Source organism: Tetrahymena thermophila (genome assembly GCF_000189635.1).
Source record: "Tetrahymena thermophila SB210 genomic scaffold scf_8254582, whole genome shotgun sequence".
Classification (NCBI taxonomy): Eukaryota; Ciliophora; class Oligohymenophorea; order Hymenostomatida; family Tetrahymenidae; genus Tetrahymena; species Tetrahymena thermophila.
In genome coordinates, this window is record NW_002476353.1 from 155,399 (window position 1) to 179,377 (window position 23,979).

General features: G+C 22.4%; 3 protein-coding genes across 3 annotated transcripts; all 3 read right to left on the bottom strand. All coding sequences in view use genetic code 6, as the record gives it.

Annotated features, from left to right (window-relative positions):
* Positions 1 to 83: 83 nt before the first annotated feature.
* Positions 84 to 3,491, bottom strand: TTHERM_00138470 (hypothetical protein; the record flags this gene model as incomplete). The annotated part of the gene is made up of 6 exons (XM_001019829.3): positions 2,685 to 3,491; positions 2,205 to 2,318; positions 1,943 to 2,128; positions 1,778 to 1,882; positions 1,525 to 1,650; positions 84 to 1,466 (listed from the first exon to the last, which is right to left on the bottom strand). The coding sequence occupies exons 1-6, from the start codon at positions 3,471 to 3,473 to the stop codon at positions 84 to 86; spliced, it is 2,703 nt and encodes a 900-aa protein (XP_001019829.3). The 5' UTR covers positions 3,474 to 3,491.
* Positions 3,492 to 4,463: 972 nt separating this feature from the next.
* On the bottom strand, positions 4,464 to 18,252 carry TTHERM_00138459 (ATP-dependent metalloprotease FtsH family protein; the record flags this gene model as incomplete). The annotated part of the gene is made up of 10 exons (XM_001470817.2): positions 4,464 to 4,657; positions 4,761 to 4,889; positions 4,971 to 5,221; positions 5,276 to 5,642; positions 5,722 to 5,975; positions 6,310 to 8,566; positions 8,730 to 11,704; positions 11,805 to 16,989; positions 17,067 to 17,988; positions 18,151 to 18,252. The coding sequence occupies 10 exons, from the start codon at positions 18,250 to 18,252 to the stop codon at positions 4,464 to 4,466; spliced, it is 12,636 nt and encodes a 4,211-aa protein (XP_001470867.2).
* A 1,352-nt stretch (positions 18,253 to 19,604) lies between these two features.
* Positions 19,605 to 22,661, bottom strand: TTHERM_00138449 (metalloprotease m41 ftsh protein, putative; the record flags this gene model as incomplete). The annotated part of the gene is made up of 16 exons (XM_001470818.2): positions 19,605 to 19,648; positions 19,703 to 19,796; positions 19,861 to 20,021; positions 20,081 to 20,207; positions 20,276 to 20,484; positions 20,542 to 20,680; positions 20,736 to 21,028; positions 21,079 to 21,204; positions 21,275 to 21,435; positions 21,489 to 21,724; positions 21,813 to 21,936; positions 21,992 to 22,109; positions 22,171 to 22,219; positions 22,272 to 22,346; positions 22,415 to 22,572; positions 22,637 to 22,661. The coding sequence occupies 16 exons, from the start codon at positions 22,659 to 22,661 to the stop codon at positions 19,605 to 19,607; spliced, it is 2,139 nt and encodes a 712-aa protein (XP_001470868.2).
* Positions 22,662 to 23,979: the final 1,318 nt, after the last annotated feature.

Consider the following 23,979-nt stretch of genomic DNA (forward strand, 5'->3'; position numbering starts at 1 on the left):
CTTTATTAAAATTTATTTTTAGTATTTAAAATGATCAAACTTATTAATTAATTAATTATTTTATTTTCAAACATGTATTTTCCTCATTGCCTTTAGTATTTTATATTATTTATTGGAGGGTGTTAAAAATTAGGTTGAATTGATTAAAAATACATAGGTTAAAGGCCTATAGGTTGTGGAGGTAGATATTATACATATTGATACTATGGATTTGGCATTACCATGTGCATATTAGACTGATATTAAATTGGCTAATAATATGGAAAAGTATTTGAAGAATTTGGATAAGAATATTAAGGATTTATAGAGTTTTATTAAGGCGATTCACTAGCTTAGTGTATCATTTAATCTTATTCTTTATACTCTGGATAGCTATAATAGTTATCATTTTAATCATCACTTTCAAAAGTTTTAAATTAAATATTTTATTAAGCTTCATATTTTAAATTTTATAAATTTTAGCTTTCTTAGTATTTTTCAACTTTAATTTAGTCTTTCTTAATCAGATAAGAACTATCAATAGATTTTTTATGAGACTTCTTTAATTCACTACTCTCAAAGAATTTTTAATCATACTATTCATCTATTTACTTAACGTAAATTTCAGAAAACTTAGGAGGTAACTCACTTTCATTTCCATATTAATGATTGTGAAAGTTATTTTTACTAATTTTATGATTTTTTTATTTAAATTCAAGAAATTAATTTTAATTATTTTCTTCTTTTTTTACAAAATTAAAATTTTAAGCTTTATCTTATTCATTTAAATTATTTTCTTATTTTACAAAATCTTATTTGCAAAGTTTTTTATTTAATTTATCTTCAATTATCTAGTCTTAACATTTTTCATCAAATTCTATTTTTTTGTTAATTTCATATGATGGATTTATTTCTTCTTTTTATAAAAACTTATATTTTTATTAGGACTGGCAAACTGGCTCATCCATCTACTATTAAATATTTTCGACTTATTATATGTTAATATTATGACTTAAATGGCTCTCTTGGCTTTTGCTAGGACTATTAGATTTATTTTATATATTTAAATCAAATAGATCCTTATTTTGGCTATTTTTAATAGATTTAGTAATTTTTTAGTTATTAATTAGCTATTTTTCAAGTTAACTTTCGCATATCTATGAGCAAATAACAAATATCCTCTAATCTGATTTAACGAAATCTCTATTTAAGGTGATTTCTAATTTTGGGATCTGGTACAAATTATCAGAAGTTAAATCTTTTTCAGAAATTATATCCTAATTATAATATCTTAATTACTTTTAAATTAAATTAGTGCTCTGCTAATTTATAAGCATCATTTCTAATTGTGGATAGGCTAACTTGTAAGCTAATTGCATATTTATTAAATTATCTGGGTTGTATAAGATAAAATCATCTAAAATATTTGTATCATTATCAATAAATTGAACCATTTCACTATATATTGATTGTAGAAATCCTTTCACCTTAAATTTTAAAGTAAAAAAAAGAAATTAAATTTTAATAAAAAATGGAATAAAATACTTTTTCATCCATCCCTTTATTTTACGAATGCTTAATTTTTAAAGCAATTTTTTTTTTTATATTTTATTTGCTGCTTATTGACTCTATGAAGTACTTGTGAATGTTTACGAAGAGCTCAACTTAATACTTTATCAATACAATTTGAATAAATTAAATATACATAACTACTAAAAATAAAATTATAAATTTATCTAAAAGGACTTTATAATGAAACAATGTGTGATTATTTTTTAATCAATTAAAAATTTATTACTTTTAATCTGTCCTCTTCTTCTTTGATTGTGGGCTGCAAATCGCTTTAAAAGTAGAGTTTTATTGTTTTTGCAAATTTTATAGCTATAAAAAGGGGATGACAAATCTATTTATTAGATAAATGTTGATTTTTAATTAATCCTTAATGTTTAAGTTTATACTTTACTTTTTATTTAATCGTCGATCCTTTAAAATAATCTGAAAGTCCTTATATATTATCATAAATAGGAATTTATCCAGCTTCTTTATTATTAAGAGTAGCGACTTAAGAGATTTTACTTTTTTATTATATTATATTAGTGCGGTTAAGTACAGCTGGCATAAAAGGCGAAAAAATTGAAGACTTTGATGGCTATATAATTTAAAGTAAAGTTAATATTTTTTTAATAATGAAAAGCTTAAGAAATGTATTTAGATATATAAATTACCTTATCTTTTAAATAATTCTTCCATGATGATATGTGAATTTTGCTAGATATATAACTTTCTATAATCGTTTTGTTTGAGTCTAATATAATAATGAATAGTCTGACGCAGGAACCCTTTACAAAATAATTAATAACTTTTTAAAATAAAATATATTTAAGATCATATAATGTAAATGGGTAGGGTTATTAGAAATAAAAAATAAAAAAAATAAAAGAAGAAAATTAGATTAGAATTAACTATTTTAAATAAAATAATTTGATTTAATTTGAGTATCTGTAACAAAAGATTAGCTGCTTTAATGTGGTAAATTTGCTTTTATATTACTAATAACATTCATTTTGAATGATTAATTTATGAATAGATTTTCTTTAATTTTTTGAAGATAGATCAACCGATATAAATTCATACGAATTTATTTTTTTTTTAATTTGAGGGTTTTAAGATGATAGATTTTTATTGAATATAATAATAGTTTTTACATTCAAAATATATGAGGTCTTTACAAACTTCAAAGACTAAAAAGAGCACTAATTTTGATCCTGCAAGCAATTTTCACCTTTTAGACAAGTGATAGCAAATTTGCTTTTCTCTATATAACATGCATTTATATAAAATGTGTATGTATCTTTCTTTGAATTAGTAGTTTTTCTGTTAAATTTTACTTAACTTTTTTAGTCTTCATCTTTTTTTATTTATATGGATGGAATATTTCTGTTTCTATACCACGCAAAATAGTTTTCCTAGTATTTCATTTTGTTTAGTTTCGAGTGAATTTTGAATATTCGATTTAAATTTTCGCTTTACACATTTTAATCTTCATAAATTATTCTAGTAAATGTGAACAAGTTTAAAGATTCTGTCTCTGCATCGTTGTCTAAAATGCATTATGCTTAAGTAGATAGTTTTTCTATGAGAGAATGGCATAGTGAAGATACTTAGTTTGTTGTAGCCATGCAATTTAAGTATACTATTATTGCAATAATTGATATATTATTTAGTTTAAGTTTATTATTTGTTTGTTTCTTTATAGTTTCAGTACCTTCTTGTTATCTAATTATTGTTAAACAGTTTTTGTAATATAAAATAAAAAAAGTAAATTAATTTATTATAAACAAATAGGATTACAATTAATGTTGAATATTAATATTTAATTAATTAGTTATTTTTAAATTAGCACCATTTTCTTTTCTGATTTAAATAATAACACGTTTTATGCAACCTTTGCCATTAGCTTTGGTTAGTACTTTATTGATATAATTATGTTACATATAAAAAAACCTTTTGTTTACAATTTAAAATAGGTAAACAACCAACATATTATGTATTTGCATAAGTATTTCTTGATTAATTCTTGCGAAAGTCATTTAAAAATCTAAGTGAATATTACTAAAATTCAATATACTTAAAGATATTCTAAATAATTTGCATTTATATTTTCAATAATAGAAACCATTTTAAAAATTCAAATAGTTAGTATCATAGAAATACTTCATTACTTTGAATGTGTACATAAAGAAATTAAAAAAAAGTTATTTACTCATTATTCATTTAAGGAGAAAAAAATGTATACATACGAAGTCTTCAAATATAAATATTTCTTATATATTAATTTGTTTGATTGATTTACCTTTAAAAAAATAGAACTTAATAAAAATAAATAATCAAAATCAAGAAAAATAATAATAATTAATTATATTTTTTCCTCAGAGATCAAAATCCGACTTTTAGTTAATTATTTAAATTTTTTTTTAATTACCCCCCTCAGTACTGTTAATAGACAAAATTTATTTAAAAGGAAATTGAAATGAATTAAATCTTAAAATATAATAAGAACATCATAGTAGAAATAAAATTATTTTTTAATAACTACTGTACTTTTAAATTTTAAAGATACAGCACACATTCAATTAATACAATTTATTTTAATATATTATACAAATTGTATTTTAATAAAGAAATTTACTTTTTTTCTTGATCATTAAATTTAAATGAATTGTATTTCTGTATATCATACATTCATTTGCTCTTATTAATTAGCTCAAAAAATGTAAAAAATACATGCTAATAAAATGTAAAATATATAATTAAAAAACAAATACTCGTTTGTTTAAATAAATATAAAATTATTTTATAAAATTTAAGAAAAATTTTGTTTTAAAAAATGCTTAAATCAAAATTTTTGATGTAAAATTTGACATTTAAAGTTATTTATTTTATATTTTTAAACATAAATCCAAAAATTAAATATTAGTCATGATTCAAGCTAATTCAAATCCTTGGCATTCAAATAAAGCTTTTCTCAGAGCATCTTCAAGCCTTTCTTTTGTAGGGTAGTTTGGAAGATCAATAGAATTTGCACAAGTATGAGAAACAGGAAGCCTTTCTACTTTTTGTGTTAGAGTTATTGTAATAGGGAACTGTTTAAAGCCTCCATGAGGTAAATTCATACTTCCTGTTATTAAAAAAATAATTATGTTTAAAGATTAATGTAAATAAGGTTTTAGATAACCATGCTGAAAATCCTAGCTAATAAATTAATTTTGAGAAATAATTACCTGTTATGAAGAAAATGAAACAAGATTTTTCATAATTATTAAAGGATTCTAATATTTCGAAGAGCCATTTAATTTATTTATCATTTTTTGTGTATCCTTATAACTGAATAGTCTCTTTAAGTTCAGGAACTATAAAATTAATCATATAACATCGATTAAAAATATGTCATTTAAATTTAAATAAGAATGAGGTGAGAATAAAAAATTTACTAGAAATTTCTGGGTTACCACTAAATATAAAAGATAACATTTGTTCATCTAAAATCTGAAGAAGATCTTCGCAAACAATTTCTTTGAAACCACTAGTTATAGCATGGGCTTAATAATAAATTTCTCTGATTAATTTAGCATGGCAAATACTCTTTACATATTCTTTCTTGTTTTAGTTACAAACCTACATGTTTCTACCATTTTTCTTCAACTCAATTTCATACTTTTATCCTGCATAAAACTTGTCATACCTTTTTATATTTATATATGTTGTAAATTTTAGTTTAAATATATTTTATAAATACGCAAAATTTATGTCTATTTCATCAGCATTAATTTAATTTTTCAATAACCAATTCAAATTCTTGTACAACTCAGGATCAATTTCTTCTATATCAGATATTACAATCTTTTTCTTTAAAAATAATTTCAAGAACGGCTTTGCAAAATTTGCTTGTACAGGATAGTTCTCTAAAAATGCTTTTCCTAGCAATATACCCAAAAATTTAAAGTAGATTAGGTGATCAGGAACTAAAAATGAAAAAGGATTTGGCATATAAGTGTAATTTTTTTTGCTTTATACAAATAATCCGAAATTCGGGTCAAGAAGTTAATTAAAAATCAAGCTAAACCACTCTCTTCTAGGACCACCTTCATCAATACCAGATTCATCTGTTTTTCAAAAAATTAATATTAAAAATAGAGCTCAATTTTTAAAAAAAATGTAAATAAAACAATAAGAAACTTTTACATTTCCATTTGACATACAAAGTATTTAAGCAGAGTTATTCACTTTTTATAGTCATTACAGCAGGAATACTCTCCTCTACCATTTTAGTTCTGTCAATCGTGATCGACGAGTTTGAAGTATAATTATTATTTATATTCTTTTTTACTCTGAATTTCGTTTAACTAACAATAAGCATTTTTTTCAAATGGAGAGAATAACGGTTTTAAATATCTTTTAAAGGTTAAGTTATAATCTTAGCGAAATCCTAAGGTGTCCTATTTTTCATTATTTTAAAATAATTTGTACATTTGCTTTTTGAAATTCGCATTAAAAAAAATAAAGTTCATTATGCTATTTATCTATAAGTATGACTAAATTTTATTTAAAATTTACTAGTATTTTTTCAAAAGAAGCTTAATATTATCGTTGTTATAGTATGAAATAATATTGTTAAAAATATTTTTTTTGTTTCATGGAATTTTACTCGTTGTCTTGTAAAATTTATTTCAAACATTACAACAGACATTTTTTTATCGATTTAAGTATTTGTTTATTAAAATATATGCTAAAAAAGAGTGAATAAGTGAAATAATCAAAAATTCAAATTACCTCACGATGCAAAAGTAAATCACGTTTTCTAAACGAATGAAAAATTTAAATAGCTCATGATATCTTACAGCATTGCTCAAATTTAATTCCTATAGAGATATTGAATTTAATCCAAGAAAGTCCTCATCATCAAATCCTTCTTCCAGGTTATGAGCTGTTTTAATTAGTTTATTGCTATAATGTTCTTAATTTCCAAATTATTCTTTTTTATCTGAATTATTTTAAATATTTAAATGATGATTTTGAAGTAAAGAAGATGTATTTTCTTCCTTTTCTTAAAGACTAACAGAGGATACAGTCTGGTAGATGTGATCAGCATAATTATAATTATGATGCAGCTAAGTGTTTTTATCTTTTCTCTCTTCATCTGCTAAATCTACTTCTTTAGGTAAATCAGATGTTCTGGATAAGGATTATCTTTACAGAGTTAGCAGAAATTCGTTTTAATCTATTGAACTATCTGAAGGAAAATCAAAGCATTCTTCGACATCGTCTAAGTCTTTACTTCCTTTGATGATACTATCTACTTGTGAGTAATGGTTTGAATGAATTATTTTATATAAATAGAAGAGTGATTGATACGATTTACTAAAGTAAGAATAATTGCTAAAGTATTTGCTTTACCTATCATTATATATCAAACCTGCTTGCAATGAAATACTATAATACTTTGAAAATATTAAAATTTAAGAATACAAATTGAAGCAACCTGAGTCAAGTAAAATTTCTTCATATTTTTCTTTGATACTTTCCTCATAGTTGCGAAGACACTCTAAAAGTCTTTAATAATAGTTATCAGCAGAGATATATTCTTTATTACTAAGTATTTAGTTGTTAAAGGTATTATTTTTCTTAAGCAGGTCAATGGGTTCATTTTCAAATTCCTAAAATTAGATAACATTTTGTAGAGGGGCATTTAGATGACTCTACTCCTAATTTATTTATTTATTACTTTAAATATTATCATCAATTATAGGTTCTTCATTAGTATGAGTTAGATGCTACTATATATCATTAAATATTTTTCTTTCTTCAGTATTAAACTCATTTAGTTTAGGTTTGCAATCAAATATATTATTAATTATTTACTGTTTAAATTAAACTGGAAATTCTGATTGAACCTTTTATTCAATCATAATTTTAAATAAATTATTCATATATTTTATTAAATAAAACTGCTTGTCGCATTTGGAGTGAAGATTATCAACATATTTGCTTGATTATTATTAGAAGGAGTTGTAGTAAACATCTCTATCGTTATTGTCTATCTTTTCTAGATTTTGGGGATTATTTCCTAAGTCTGATTTCATTTACTTATATATCCTTTTTATGCACTCTAGGAGTTTATTTACAACAGGTTCTATCTACTCTACTATTACGTTAGATATTTCCTTAATTAGAGAAAATATTATTTCTTTGTTTAAATTTATCATTATCTTTTCAATATGGAAATTTATTTTAGCTTTGTAATTTGTGCTGTTTAAGTCGTTCAAAAGCATAGCAGTGTAAACTTTAATGAAATCTTAGTTTAATATGAATTTATTTATAGAGGATTCTCTCTTTTTTAAAGTTTATTCATCAAAAAATGGTTCAAAACTCTCCTTAAAATATAAGAAACTTCTATCAAACCAGAGAGTGTAAAAAGTAACAAATAATTTATAGTTACTTTTAATTGTTTTTTAGTGCTAAATACTTTTTATTGTGTATTCACTTTTTCCCATTTCTCTAATAAAATTTTATATCATACTAGACTATTTTTCATCCTTATAGTTCCTATTTATTTTGCTATCTACTGATATAAATTCGTTCTCTTTATATCTTTAAATATTATCAGTTTCTTTAGTTTATATGCTAAAATCATCGCCACTGTCTAAGAATAATTCATAAATACCTTCATTATTACTAATAAGTAAATTTAAGAACAAAAGATATCTATTTTATAACATTGTTTTTAATTCTTCAAATGAGTAGTTTTTCCTCTAATAGGAATTAAATTGGAGTTAATTATTTTATTCTCCTAAATCTTATAAATTATATACAGAAGATTTGTTTTAATTATTTTCTTCAAATTATTTTTATTTATTATTTTATAAAATTTCCATTTTTAATTTCATCTATTTCATTAAATATTTTCTATTTTCAGGATGTTAGAAAAATATTAAAAGAAACTCGTATTAATCGCTACTACTTTAAATAGTAGCTAAATAATCTTCTTCACAGCATAATTATTCTTACATCGTAAGTGATACTTCGATTACTTATTTTAAAGAAAGAAATTATTTTAAATATTGAAAAAAAAATTTTAATTTTAAATTTAAATATAACTTATAAATTTTTTAAAAATTGAATGAATTTATGAAAAAAAGCAGTAAGATTTGTTTGTAAAATTTTAGTTAAAAAAAATTCAAAATAAAGTTTACTTTAGTTGGGAAATTCAATCAGCAAATCTTAAAATTATTCACCAAAAATAATATCAAAATAAGATTTTCTAAGTTTGATTTCTGATTTTTAATTATTCATAACTGAATAAATGTTAATAGTTTGATAATTAATCAACGAATCTTCTTCTTTTATTGAGGTCGGAGAAAGGAATTAGTTTATAAGTTGCTTAGTGCTAATAGAAGTGTCTACTTTTGTTTTGTTTTATTGCAATTATTATTTAACTTTTTAATTGTATTAATTAATTTTTTTAGTTTAATCTACTATGATATCAGCAATCTTTTTATCAAATTTATTCTTTGAAGCTTTTTCTATAGTGTATGGGTTTCTATTTTATAAAAATGGGTATTCTTTTCCTTATATTAGAATCTTTAAATGGTTTGTTGAATCGTCTTTGATAGGGAGAACATTTAATAAGTTCTATCCAGGAAATAGTTAATTAAAAAGTGTTATAAATGTTTTGACAATCTAAGCATTAGATTCAGACACTTTTTATAGAGATGTTACTTCATTTTAAAGGAAGATATCGTTATTGAAAGGAGCAAAATACTCAAATAGTTCTTTAACAAAAGTAAAAGAATTGTTTGCTAAGGTTTCTTTAATTCTCTAACAAATGTATGAAACATCGTAATAAAAATATTTAGCTATTACTGTTAATATTTTGTTGCGGATTTCGCTAGCCTTTACAGGTCTCAATAATTTTTTAACTTCTTATATATGTTTTTATATCACTTCTTGTAATTATTCTTTTTGCTATTCATCATTGGCTAACTTATTAGTGTAATAATTAATAATTATTTCTTTATTATTTTCATATATTTCTGTTAGTAATCCATCTTCTTTTTCTTTTTCTTCTTCGTCTGAGCTAAGCTCTTAATCCTTGAAAGCCTCATATGATTTAAATTTAGATGAAGATTTTTTATCGCTTGCTTGCTATTTACTTTGAGAATTAGATTTAGGAGAGTCATCTAAGATACTCTATTTTTTCTCTTCAGCTAATAGTTTTTTAATTGCTGTTTATTCATTTTTGTCAATGTCTAATCCTGAATGAATTTACTTGTTATTGTTTCTTTTATTCGAGAGTATTTTAAATAGTTGTTTATTTTCTATGAAATCTTTTCCTTTTTAGTTCTAAATTTTGAGTTGAATCTGTTAGTATTTAAATAATGCTATTTTATTTACTTCTTTCAATAAGCTGAACTTTGTATTTTCAGTTGGTATTTTTTAGAAATATTTTTATAAAGAAGCTTACAAATTTTACTAAGAAAGAGGAAATTAATTGTAAGAGTTTTTCCATTTAGTTTTGTAGTATGTATTAGTCATAATATACTAAGAAGAGTCGTTAATAATTACTTATATGTCTCTTCCCATAAATTAACTTAGAGACTATTAATTGCAAAATTTATTTTCTACAATCCCACAATATTTTATTCCAACTTAAAACACATAATTTGTAGGAATGGCTGCTCCATCTATTTTAAGTCCGTACTGCAATTCCTTTAATCCTTCAAACAAATCATTTTCTGATGAAGATTACATATTAGTTAACTCACTGATATCACATTTTTATAAATTTTCTTTTTCATCATCTTATCTTTTTATTATTTATTGTTGCTTCGAAAATTCATTAAAAGATTCTTACAATTTATTATTTGATTATGAATCTAAGCCATTTTAAAGATTATTTTAAGAACTTTATTATTGCATAGAAATAGGTTCTTAGTCTTCACTTTCTTATTAACAACAAGTTAGCATTTATTCATTGAGTTATTCTTACTATGCTTCTTATGTTCTATCTTGGTCTTCAAGAGCAAAAGGAAATTCTTAGCTGACTAGCTATATTTCATCTATTCTATTTTAATCTAAATTAATTTGATGGATATTATCCATTTATGAAATAGAGAGATTGTTCAAATTAGTATCTTATCTATTAGACTCTACCTATTATTCTTATACTTAATTTGTTGTTTTTTCTATTAAGTTTTAAGTTGAATTATTGTTGCTTTGATTATTTTATTATTTAAATATATTATTTAGTGCAGGAATATAATTTTGCATAGATGTCATTTATAAGCAATATTTAAGCTCCTTCAAGTAATCGTATATTTATGTTTAATTAAATATGTCATCAAACCCTAAGTTATATAAGCAGTTTTTCAGATAGTTCTTATAGAATACTGCAAAAAGAGAAGGAATATTCAAATAATTTTAAAAGTAATAAAGATCATCCTATTTTTGGCACTAATTGTTTGAAAGTTATTTACCATCCCATAACTTAGTTAAAATATTTTGAAGGAAACGTTTCATATATTGTAATCCTTATTCAAACTTCAAATGAGCTGATGTTTCTTATAATAAATCAATCATGTGTAATTATTAAAAGAGTTTCTGTAAATTTTTAGTACTGACAAGCCAATCAGATATTGACTGGTCTATATAATTGATGTATAAATTCCAATAATCATCAATTAAATTAAGATTATTGTGGTAAAGGGAATAAATTGTGAAATACAGTTTAACCAATCTTTTTGTAGCTCCCATAGAATCTTAAAGCATAAAATCAATTAATATTTTTTAATATTCAGGTATTTTTTATCCAAATTCCACCAAGCAAGGATAATATTGAAGTAAGTTCAATATAATTTTACCAAAGCAAAAGTTATTCATACAGTTAGTTTCGATTTCATCTACTAAATAATTATTTGAGCCAGCTAGTGTATCTTATTATTTCGCCATTCCTTCATAAATTTATCCCTCCATCTCATTATTTTGGCAAATCTCAAAAAGTTAATAAATTACTTTTTACTGATTTTCATCTAATTTTATTGGATAACACCATTTGTTTCTGTATTTTTTCTTTATTAAGCATTTAAGCTTCTGCTTTTTTTATTTGTCAAAGCTCATAATTTGATAAAAAGCCTTCATAAAATTTTTTGGACCCTTCATAATTAGTTATCTAAATTATAAAAAATTTATTAATTGTAAGTAAAATGTAATAAAAAATAAAATAAAAAGTGATAATTTATAATAAATAAAAAGATTTAAATAAGAATTACTTTGCTTCGTTGTAATATGAATTTAGATCTAAAGGCTAAGCGTATTTTTCACTAAATTAAAATTTTTGGTAGTTAGATTTTGAACAAGTTAAAATATGGTTTTTGATAGAGAATTCAATATTATTGCAGTAATTGTATGGAGTATTAAATATTTCGTATATTATTGAATAAATAACTAAAGATAAATTATTTCTAAAAACTTCAACTTAAGAAATTTTAATATCTCTAGCTATTTGCAGAATATTATAATGTATAAATAATTTTATGCTTTATTCTCTTTGTACTAAGATTAATTAAAAGCTTAGTTGCATAAATCTTTGAGCTAAATTTTATTGGACTAAACTAATCTTTTTCTAACACTAATTTTACAAATAAACACTCTCGTTTAAATAGAAGTTTTCACTATTAACCTGGTCTTAGCAATATTGAAATATGCTAATTGATCGAGACATTATTTTAAAAGTTTATTTTATTTTCTTCTCTTCACTCTCTTTGATTAATTAAAACTAAAGATAATATGAAATGACTGAGAGAGTAATTATGATGTTGATTATTTTACATTTCCTATCTTAGATTGCATTTTAAATACTTTATTACTAATTTTAATCACTACTTTTTAAAAATTCTATATTTTCTTGAATAGTTTTATTGATATTTTAAATTTCTGGAATCAACTCATCTTGAATGTAATTTAAAACAGTTTTACAGTTTTAAATAATTTTCTCACTTTAATTAGAATTAAGAACAGTGATATCAAGAAACATTAGCTTATTTTTTTTAATTTTTTCATTAATTTTTTAAATTATTGAGGCAAACTATTGTTCTTTCTTTTTTTCATCTTCTTCTTACTATTTTTTATTTATTTCTAGGTCAATAATTTCATTAGATTTTTATTAAGCAATAGTAGCTTTTTCATTTTAATTTATTTATTCTGCTATTTCATTTTGTAATTCTGAAAATTCTACTTAACATTCACTTTCTTTTGGATTTTTTCTTGGACTATTAGATTTATTTTCTGATTTTTAGTTATCCTAAACTTTTATTTATTCATGCTTACTATCAATTTTAAGATCATCTTTGAAAGTGGGATGATAAAAATTATTCATAAATTATTTAAAAGAAATGGCTTCATATAAGTCAAACTATTCTATGGAGTCAAATAAAATTTCAAAAAATTAAATTGCTTTTAACCTGTCTATTTTAAGTCCAATTTATTTTTCTTAAATTTTGATCATTATAGCTGAAACATCACAAGTTTCTATTTATTGCAAATTATTTAAAATTATTGATAACAAATATTTTAATTTGATAAAGTAAATTTCATATTTTTATTTTTTCAAAGTTTCTCTCTACTTAATATGCTCTGCTTTACTAATTTCTAATGAATTTTTTAATGTTTAATTTTCATTCTCCATTAAATTACTGTTATGTTAATTTTTATCTTGCAAATAAAATTATTCTTATTTTTATTAAAATTAATCAAAATCACCATTTTGACTAAATTTTTTATTTTAATTAATCTCGTACTCCAGCTTATCTGCATAAATTTGCTCTTCTAATTCAATCTATTCAGCGTCATCATCTTTTTATGATTAATTTATATTTTTTAATGCATCTTACTAGATTTATTATTCTTAGTCATTTTAATTTTAAGAGTTAGGTCTCTCAGCTGATATTTAATCTATGACATCAACATTTTTAGAGTCATGATTTATGGTTTGACTATTTAAACTATTTTAATCTGAATTTAAATTTTCAGGTGAATTTTAAGTTGAATTTTCTTAATTTGAGTTTTTATTAATTGGATTGTTTTCTTCTGATTCTAAAAATTCATCATCATCATCAATGCTCTATTCACTTTCAAAACTTTTAGAAAAGTAATCTAGTTAATTATTGTCTTGGTTTATTTAAATAATTTCTTCTAAGTTAATATCTTCTTCTCCAAGAGTGCTAATTTCTTCTTCAAAAATATCAATCATACTCTCAGATGACAATTAGCTTAGTGTTGTATCATCGAATTAATTATCATCTTAAAAAATTAATTAATTATTGTTAATATTCCTCCTTTAGCCTGAAAAGACATTTTCTACAGACTCTACTAATTAACGGGTATCCTCAAGCAAAGGAGTTTTTTCATCTGGTTTTTCTTTTTTAGTTTGTACATTTTCTTATGATTAATCTCTGCCTGAAAATCTATGCATTAAAAATACAGAGAATTCTTAAAAAATAAGCTGCACAAAACTGCTCATAGCTAGACAGCTTTTTTTAGAGTATAAATTAACATCCAAATATCCAATATTAATGTTGCTTGAGCCTCCACCTCCAGCACCACCAGTTATAAAATTAGGTTATTGGCTTTAGTTTTTAGCAAAAGCTTCTTTGCATTACTAAATATGATAAAGTGAATTTTTAAACAGATGAATAATAGAGTTAATAAATGAATTGCTTTCAATATATAATACTTTCTTTTTTGATTTAGCATTGAATTGTGATTATAAGTGAAAATGCATCATTTTTTGAAGAGGGTTAAAATATTTCATGCAAACAAATTAATTTATAACTATTTTTTAATTAAAAGTTGTGCTTTTAGATTTCAAAAATAAGATTAATCCATTCTTTCCTTTATCTTATTTATTGCCATTTCTATTTTTTTTATTATTTCTTTAAGAATTATTAATTGCAAAATTATCATCTTTTTACTATTTAATTTGCTATTCTTACTAAAGGGTTTATTTTTGCTTTTTAAAAATTTTAGGCGCATCAACAGAGCCGAAAAAAACATAATTAAAACTTTATATTATTGAATCGCGTATAAACACAAAGGCTTGCATTTACTCAGCACATGCACCATGCACGTCAATAGATAGACCAAATCTTGTTACATTTAAGAAGCACTTAGTTCTTTTATAAAAAATTTTTAGCTGCTCTTCATCATTTATAAAATTTATCAAAGCTTATTTTCTACTATTTTCTTCTAAAAAGTAATGTAAATTTCTCTAGATTAGTATGTCATCAAGTTTAAGCTTAAAAAGCTCTTTTACATATTTTCTTTAAACGCTAGCCGCTATTTAATAGCAGTTATTAATATTATTTAAATGATATCTTTGAAAATATTTTGTGATTAGCTATTTTTTACTAGAATCGCTCAGCTATTTTATTATTTTTTTAAGAATGAATGATATTGTCTCTATATTTCTGGCTTCATTTACTAACTACGCTTCTGCTGAATTCTAAATTCTTGACAAAAAACCTTCTTGATCAAAGTAAAAGTTAGAAACCAAAGTAAAATTTTAAAACAGCTACTAAATCCTTTGCTTATTTAACATATAATTTCCATAAGAAAACTCGTTAACAACTTTGTCAAGGGAAATGCAAGATGAGCTTTAATTGCTTTTTGATTTTTAATTTTCTAAGCCCCTGAATAATATTTAAAGTAAAGGATTAAAATCAACATCTTCAGAAGTATTCGAAGTGATTATTTCGACAAACCTCAGCACAGTAACTCTGATATTGCTCAGATAGGAAAGAGAGGTGCTCAGGCCATAAGTGAAAAGATTATTAAGAGAGAGAAGGAGTCTTAGAAGAAGAAATGAATGCTTCAATATTTCTTCTTTAATCTCCTTTTTTTCAGAGGGTGTTGCGTTGTTATTACACAAAGTCATAGTTGTGTCAATATATTATTTAGTATTATGTATTAAGAAAGTGTACTTAGCATTCAGCATAGTTTTATAAGTTTACTTGCAAATTAAATTCTCTTTTTTGATATTATTAATGTAATAATTTAATTCTAACTCATAATCCATTTCAATTTTTTCAACTATTGCTTATAAAACTCCGCTTTTAAGTAACTAATTTCTAAGTTAAAGCTTAATCCCTGGCTAATTAAAGAATTAGGTATGCATCATTACTGTACCTTTATTTAGGTAAATCTGAGGATAGTATTTTACATATAAATTATAAATCTTATTATTTTTTTCAAGATCTTACTTACAGTTTAAGCTAAAAGGATCTGTTTTACTTAAATTCATAAAAATATCATAGCAAAACCCATAATCCTTAATTAAACTTTCAGCGACACTCAAAATTATATTTTTTCTTATTTATTCTACATCCTCTTATTCAACTTATGGATCTTTTTCAGATTTTTCTTCAATATCCTAAGATTAGCTGCTATTCATTTAAGGATTTTGTTTATCTTCTTCTATTAAAACAGGTTGAAATAAAGGAGTTTACTTTGAAGTAACAATAAATTCAATAATTTAATTGCGCAACACTTCACTACTGTGCTCTAAAAGCATAAGAAAAGTAAAAGCAGCATGACGATTTTTGCAAGTTAAAATTTATTAAAATAATTAATCAAAGTATTAAACCCCCTTCAACTAAATTATTTCTAATTTTTTTTAATCACTAATCAGGCTACTACAGTTTATGACAAATCTATGAATAAAAATATCAGTTAACTAATTATTATTTTAAGTGTCTAAGCATCGATCAAGAATCATAATAAAAATATCTTTGAATAGATCTGTGATTGTGATTCGAAATTAATCATTGTATCTCCTAATTAGCTCATTATATTAAATTTAGCTTATTATTCCTTGCTTTCCCTAAAAGGTCTCTGGCTAATTTAAAACATTTGTTAGCATTTATATCTACCACACAGTAATAGAGTTGTCGTAATCATGTAATTTTTTTTTTACTGGGCAATTATCGTTGCTAAATATAATTTTTTCATAGCAATTCTTGAACTGTTAAAAGAACAACTAAAAAAATCCACTAGAAGTATCTATATTAGCACCATTAGGAAATTGCATATCTTCATAAGTATAAATAAATGCGTTGTTTTTAGTATTAAGATAATATTGAAAAATGAAATCTTCAATTTTCCCAAATAAATCGCTTTCTATTTTGTATTGTTCTTATAAATAGTGCAGTATATTCCCATTCTCGTATAATATAATGTCCCATGCTAATCTAAATAGCTAATCTTTCTTTAATTATTACACCTCATCCTGTTGGACTTCTTCACCGTTTCTGTATATCCAACCTTTTTTCTCCAATTTTTATATTATATCTTTAATTAAATAAAGACTAAACTAGGATATGTTTTATCTTTAAATATAATTGAAGTGGATTTCACGTTTCATGTATTGGAGACAGAAATTTTTTAAAATGCTCAATTTATCTTTTATAATAAAGTAATTATTTAAATATTTTTCTAAAACGAAAATTATAAAACTAAATTAAACTTTTTATTTTTACTTGAAGATGCAAAAGATGCTAATCTACGATAAAATATTTAGAAATAAGCTGCTTGATTAAAGTTTTCTTTACAGAGGACAGCATATTTAAATTCAATAAATGCTTCAAAAATTTCAATCTGCTTTTAACTTTTATTGCTCTCTAAGTACGTTTATTCGCCTATTGTCTAAAGAAAATGATCCCATAAAGACTGATTTCTCTTCTCATTATTTTAAGAAGAAATGTCAAATTTGTAGATTATATCTCCTTATCCTAAATTCAAATTCTACAAATTTGTGACTAAAAAAGAAGATGACCCTCTTTTTTTAAATAGAATTACTTCATCATATTTATACTCGACTAGACTGTTATAGCGATTTTTATGATGAAAATGATTTTAACTAGTCATAGCTATAACTATGTTAGTAAATAAATAAAATCCCATATGTATTTATTGCTCAAAACTTTACTAGACTATGCTGGGTTTAATCTAAAATTTAATAGCCTCTTCAAATTTGATGTCTTATAAAATCTAAATTATTCTATAAGAAAGCTCCCAATCATCACAGTAGATAAAAACGTCAAATATTGATGGAGACAAAGGAGTCTATTTCCATAGATACAAAAAGAAATTGCAACTCTATCCTGAACTATTATGTCTTTTAATAATCAAATATATAAAATTTAATAAATTCAGCAAATTAAATTCTGCTTCTTAGCGATTTTTGTAATTTTCCTTCATTTATTCAATAAATCTTGTTGACTATTACTACCATATTTATTCAAGTTTCTCTTAAACTGCAAAATTAAGAGCAAAATCCTCTAGGTTAATTATTTTTTCACACTCCTTATCAAAAATTCTACGCAATATGTTAATACTTTCATCTTATTTTTCATCTATCTTTTCTATTTGCTAGATTAAGCTTTACTTTATAAATTTTACCTAAATTTTTAAAAAAATATGCTCATTTTAAATACAAAACTTCTCCTTTGAAATAATTGAATCTAAAAATCATATAGAAAAATGAAAAAATACAATTAAAACATAAAAATTATAATTTCACTTACGCAAAAATAAAATAAAATGGAATGCAAAAAAAATTACCTAAGGTTCTAAAACACTCTTCTTTGAAAAGTCTCTTAAAATATCCTTGCATATTGATACTTAATACTTTGGTTCAACTATTATTGAATACTAATCAATCATTATTTATTTAACAGTTTAGATCTTTATATTATAATTAAATGTTTTTGGAGAAGATCTACGACTGACTTTATACTATGAAAATAATTTCAAGCCTTTTTGCTATATTTATCCTTTCCTATTTATATAAATATTGCTTACTAGCTTTTAGATACTTATTTATCAGTTTTTATATTTTCAACTAAAATAATGATAATCTATCTATTCCGAAATTAATTTTTAGTTTAAAAAACTTTTTAAAGAAAGTGATTAATTAATTAATTCCTTATTTAATATGTAAATCAGATGAGGTGATTTGTATTTCAAATGATGTGCCGATTTAATATTTATATCTTGTTGTATTAATTCTGTAATTTAAATATTAAAAAGTTAATAGAAAGTTATATACAAGTCTTAAAATAATATTATTGCCAGATATTGCGCAAGGAAAAAAAAATGTAAAATAAATTGACATGATAAAATATATTTGAGAATAATTATTTTATTTAAAATTATAAATAAAATTTATGTAATTCTAAATTAAAGTTACTAAAAGAATTTCTGTAATTAATTTTGAGATGTATTTATTAAATAAAAAATGTTTTGAGAATTTAATTTAAATTTTTATATTTCATTTTGAAATGGAATAGATTATTTTTAATTTGATAAATTATTTAAAATTTTGAATAATTTAATTATTTACTAATTGGTTAATAAGTAATTTATTCCTTTTAATTAATCTTAGTTTGTTTGGGAATAGTGTTAAAAAAATTGAAAATCATATATTTTATTTTAAAAAGGAATATATTTTTTAAAAAAACTATGAAGCTATTTATTCTTTAAATTATGACAAAAATATAACATTTTGAATAAAATAATTAGTAATTTAATTATTTATTAATTTGTTAGTAAGTAAGTAAGTAATTCTTTTTAAAGTATTTAGCTTGTTTATAAATTATGTTAAAAAATTGAAAATCATTTTTTTTCTTTTTTATGTAATTATAAATATACAATATAGATATAAAGTGTGGAATTAAATTTATGATTTTTTTTAATTTGATAAATTATTTAAAAATTTGAAGCAATTAATTGTTAAAAATATAATTAAAATTTAAAATTTGTCATAATATATATAATTAAAAATCTAATTATTTATTAATTTGTTAATATGTAAAAAATTAATATATCTTAGTTTATTTTTTGAATTATGTTAAAAAACATATTAGCTGATTTATACATACATACACAAAATCAAATCTACAAAAATAAAAACATCAAAATTGAAATAAAAATTTTTAATTTAAATTTACACAAAAATCTATTTTTTATTAATTAAAAAGTTGCTAAAAAAAATTAAATCCTCTTTATTTTTAGCTTCAAATTTTTTTTCCTTATAAAACAATTTCTTTGATTTATTCAGCTATATTTTAAATTATAAATATTTAATTTAGGTTTTTTCTACAATTAACATTACCTGTAAGTGTTTCATTCTTTACTAATGAGTCTACAAGGTTCCATAATCCTTTTTCATTTGATTTTAAAAGCTTTTTAACTCTATCATATGACTCCTAATATTATTTTTTTTATGTTATATTATGATAAAAATGAAATAAAATTAAAAAATAACTTTACCTTTAATAATTTTTAAACTTCTAAGTCAATTTGGTAATTATAAGTATCAGAGGTTTAAATTTTATTGCTGGCAGATATAAGTGTTAACTCTTCATTCATACCTAAATTTTTTACATATTAATAGGCTATTTCAGTAGCTTTAGATAAATCACTGCTGCATCCTATATTAATTTTTTTGGTTAGTTTCAATAAATCTTTAAATTTTAGTTTTTAAAAATACCTGTAGTAATTTAATCATTGCCAATAAAAATATCTTCAGCAGCTCTTCCTCCCATAGCTACATCAATCATTGCAATCATAGATTTCTTTGTGTGATTTAATTTATCAGTTTCTGGAATCATAGATGTCTATTTATTAATTTAATTATTTATTGTTTATAAATTGCTTTAATATTTAATCAAATAGAAATTATTACAAAACCTAAGGCACCACCTCTTGGTAAAATAGTAACTTTATGGAGAGGAGTAGCACCATCAGTTAGCAATGCAGCAATAGTATGTCCACCTTCGTGGATGGCTGTAGTTCTTTTATCTTCTTCTGTAATAAACATATTCTTTCTTCCTATACCCATAGCTATTCTATCTAAAGCAAAGTCAAAATCTTTCAAATTAGCTATTGTTCTATCTAAAGATAAAAAAAATATTTATTTATTTATTAATAGTTAAATTATTTGGAATTTACTATTCTTAATGGAATTTAAGATAGAGATGTTAACCATGTTTGAAATATCTGCACCAGAAAATCCACTTGTTTATCTAGCTAACTCTTTTGCTTTTACATCAGGATCATATTTTATATTTTTCAAATAGTATTCAAAGAGCTTTTCAGATTAGAAATTCATTTTAATTTTAATTTATAATTTTTTTGTAATTTACCTGTTCTCTGCCACGTATATCGGGGAGAGGTACGTGAATTAACTTATCAAATCTTCCAGGTCTTTTGATAGCTGGATCAATGGCTTATTCAAAGTTAGTGGCTCCAATAACTATAACATTGTCTGTTTATTTGAAACCATCCATTTCTGCTAAAATTTAATTAACTGTATCTCTAGAATTTGATGGATCTGTACTTCTTCTACTGCCTGCAACTGAATCGATTTCATCGATAAATATAATTGAAGGAGCTTTTTCTCTTGCCTTTTTAAAGAGTTCTCTGACTCTTGAGGCACCTATAAAAAATTTTAATTAGCTACAAATCATTTTAAATTAAATATCTTACCAACACCGACAAACATTTCATCGAATTCAGAACCACTCTTATAGAAGAATGAACATCCTGCTTCTCCAGCCAAAGCTCTTGCAAGTAAAGTTTTACCAGTTCCGGGAGGTCCTACCAATAAGATACCTTTTTTTATTTTAAATTTATAAAATTGAAAAGAGCTTGATTAATTTATAAAAATTAACAATTTTTCTACCTTTTGGAAGCTTTGCACCTGCTTCATGATACTTTTGAGGATTTTTCAAATAATCAACAAGCTCTATGAGTTCTTCTTTGAATTCATCGATGCCCAAAACATCAGAGAATCTTGTTTTAATATTTTTTTCTTCTTAAATTTCAACTCCTCTATTAAAGAATCTAAGATAAAAATTGAATACTAAATTTAGTAATTCATATAAAATTCAATTTACCTATTGAGTAAATTGTTAGATTTTGGTGCATTTTAGTTTTATTTATTATCATTTCCTTATGCTTCTTACTTACTATTCTTATTGTTATTTTCGTTGTTCTTATTTTTGTTATTATCTATTGTGTTTAAGTGCATAATAAAATTCTTATTTTAAATAGTAATTTGCTAATTATTTATACCTTTATCGCTTCCAACAATGTACTCCCAAATTTTAGAAAAGAAGGACTATTCTTCAGACTAAATTTTTAAAAATAGATTTTTTAGTTAATTCAAGCAAAATAAATAACTAATTATATATAATAAAATTGAATTAAAATAATCTTACTGATTAGGAGGATTCATCACTTGAAAAATCAGCTTATATAGTAAAGTTACCAAACAGGAGGTAAAAAATATAAATATATAATAAATAGTTAAAGATCCTCTAAGTGAAACTTTTGCTTTATATTCTATTTATTAAAATAAGCATATTAGAACTATTTGATTAATATTTTGTTTAATTACTGGGGGACTAACTGCATAGGACCATTTTTTAACTCGAAGCAAGTTCTTGCATAAACAATTTATGCGTTTACTTTATCTTTATCAATATCAGTACTAAATTTAAATTTTTTATCTAAATCTATTATAAGGTATAATTTTCTTTAATAAATATTTAAACTATGCTAAAATTTTGTAAATACTCTATGTTAATTGGAGGATCTCTGCTTGTTTTTACTATCTATTTAGCTCCTATTTATTGTAAAATTTTCAATTAAAATATTTTTATAAAAACAAAAGTTACTCTTAAATATGGATATAAGGTTGTATAGGATGTATTTTAATAGAATTTCTTTTGCAAATAAAGCAGTTTTTAAGCCTATTATAAGTATTTTTGAAAAATAACATTTTTAAAATTTTTAAATCAATCAATATGATAATTATTACTGAAATAGCTTTTAATAGCAAATTAGAATCCGCATATTTATATTACTCTATTAACTATTGATCTAAAACTGGTTGAGGTATATATTTTATTTATTTGGATATTTCGCTTTGCAAAACTTAAAAGTTATCTCTTTATCCCATCATAAAGAATTTAGAATCTATTAATTAATATTTTATAGCAATTATTATTATATATATTAAACATTATTAAGATCTAAATACATGGTTTTTAGCCCATTCTCCACATTCTCGATTATTAATGAAGGAGACCTATATTCTTAAATTTAAAAAAGATTGGTCAATTTTCATGATGCTATTTAATGGTAGGCAATTTACTTTTTATAAAATTTACTTCATAAGGTAATTAACTTATATGAAACTATCAAATAAACTTTTTGTTTCTAGAAAAATAATTACTTTTTATATTAAAGAAATCTATACCTTTAATTAAAAATATGTTAATTACTTCAAAACGATATCATAAAAACTCATTTTTGACAGGAATAGAATAATTCAAGAAATTAAAAATCAAAACTTAAGAATTTTCTAAGAAATTCATATCTATCTATTTATCTATCTTTATACTTTCTTTCATTTAATCAATTTAATGCTAAATATATCAAAAAACAAAACAAAAAAATTAAAATCTTACTTTAAATAAATATCCGACATCTTTACGATAATAAAGTTTATTTAAATGTTGTTATGTATTAATTGCTATAAGAAATTTATTTTTATTATTTAATATGAAAAATGAGATTTTTCTTAAAAATATATGTCAAAAAATAACTAAATTTGTTTTTTATGAGATTAATTTTATAATATTTAATTTCAAATTTATTTATAAATAATTTTTTTAGTTGACATTTTAAATACATTTTTTTATAATTTTCAATTCAATTTCATATTTATAATTTTTTTGTCTATTAAACAAGATAACATAAATTTATGAACATAGATATTAAATTAATATATAAATTTGAGCTCTTATTCAAATTCAATTGATTACTCTACATAAAATAATAGATTTGTTCGTTAATTGTTTATTTGAAAAAATTTGTAAATTTCAAAAGTTTTTTTATATTATCATAAAAAAAATTAATTTTTCTTTATAACCTTTTATATAAATTTTTAAAAAACATAACTCCACATTAACAATAAAAATAGAATTTCTTTATGATATATTTAAGAAACTATAATTTATTCAAAAAATTTAATAATTTCAATAGTAAGATAAAAATGTTGAATAAATAATAAATAATTGATTGATTTAAAAATTTATTAATGATTTTTTAATTAAATGGATAAAATTTAGCTAAATTTTAGTTAAATTTAGTAAATGTAATGCCTTTTACTTAAAAAAAAAAGGTCAAAAAGTAAAAATTAAAATAAATTGTTTACTTTCAATATATAATATGTAAACTCTAACAAATTATTCTAAATCCAAAATTTATTTTTAATTTACAAACAACTTAATTGCTGTTTCACGATTATTTTTTACAATGGTTATATTTTGATGAAAAAATATTAAAAAGATTGCAATTATAAATTAATTTTTTATAACA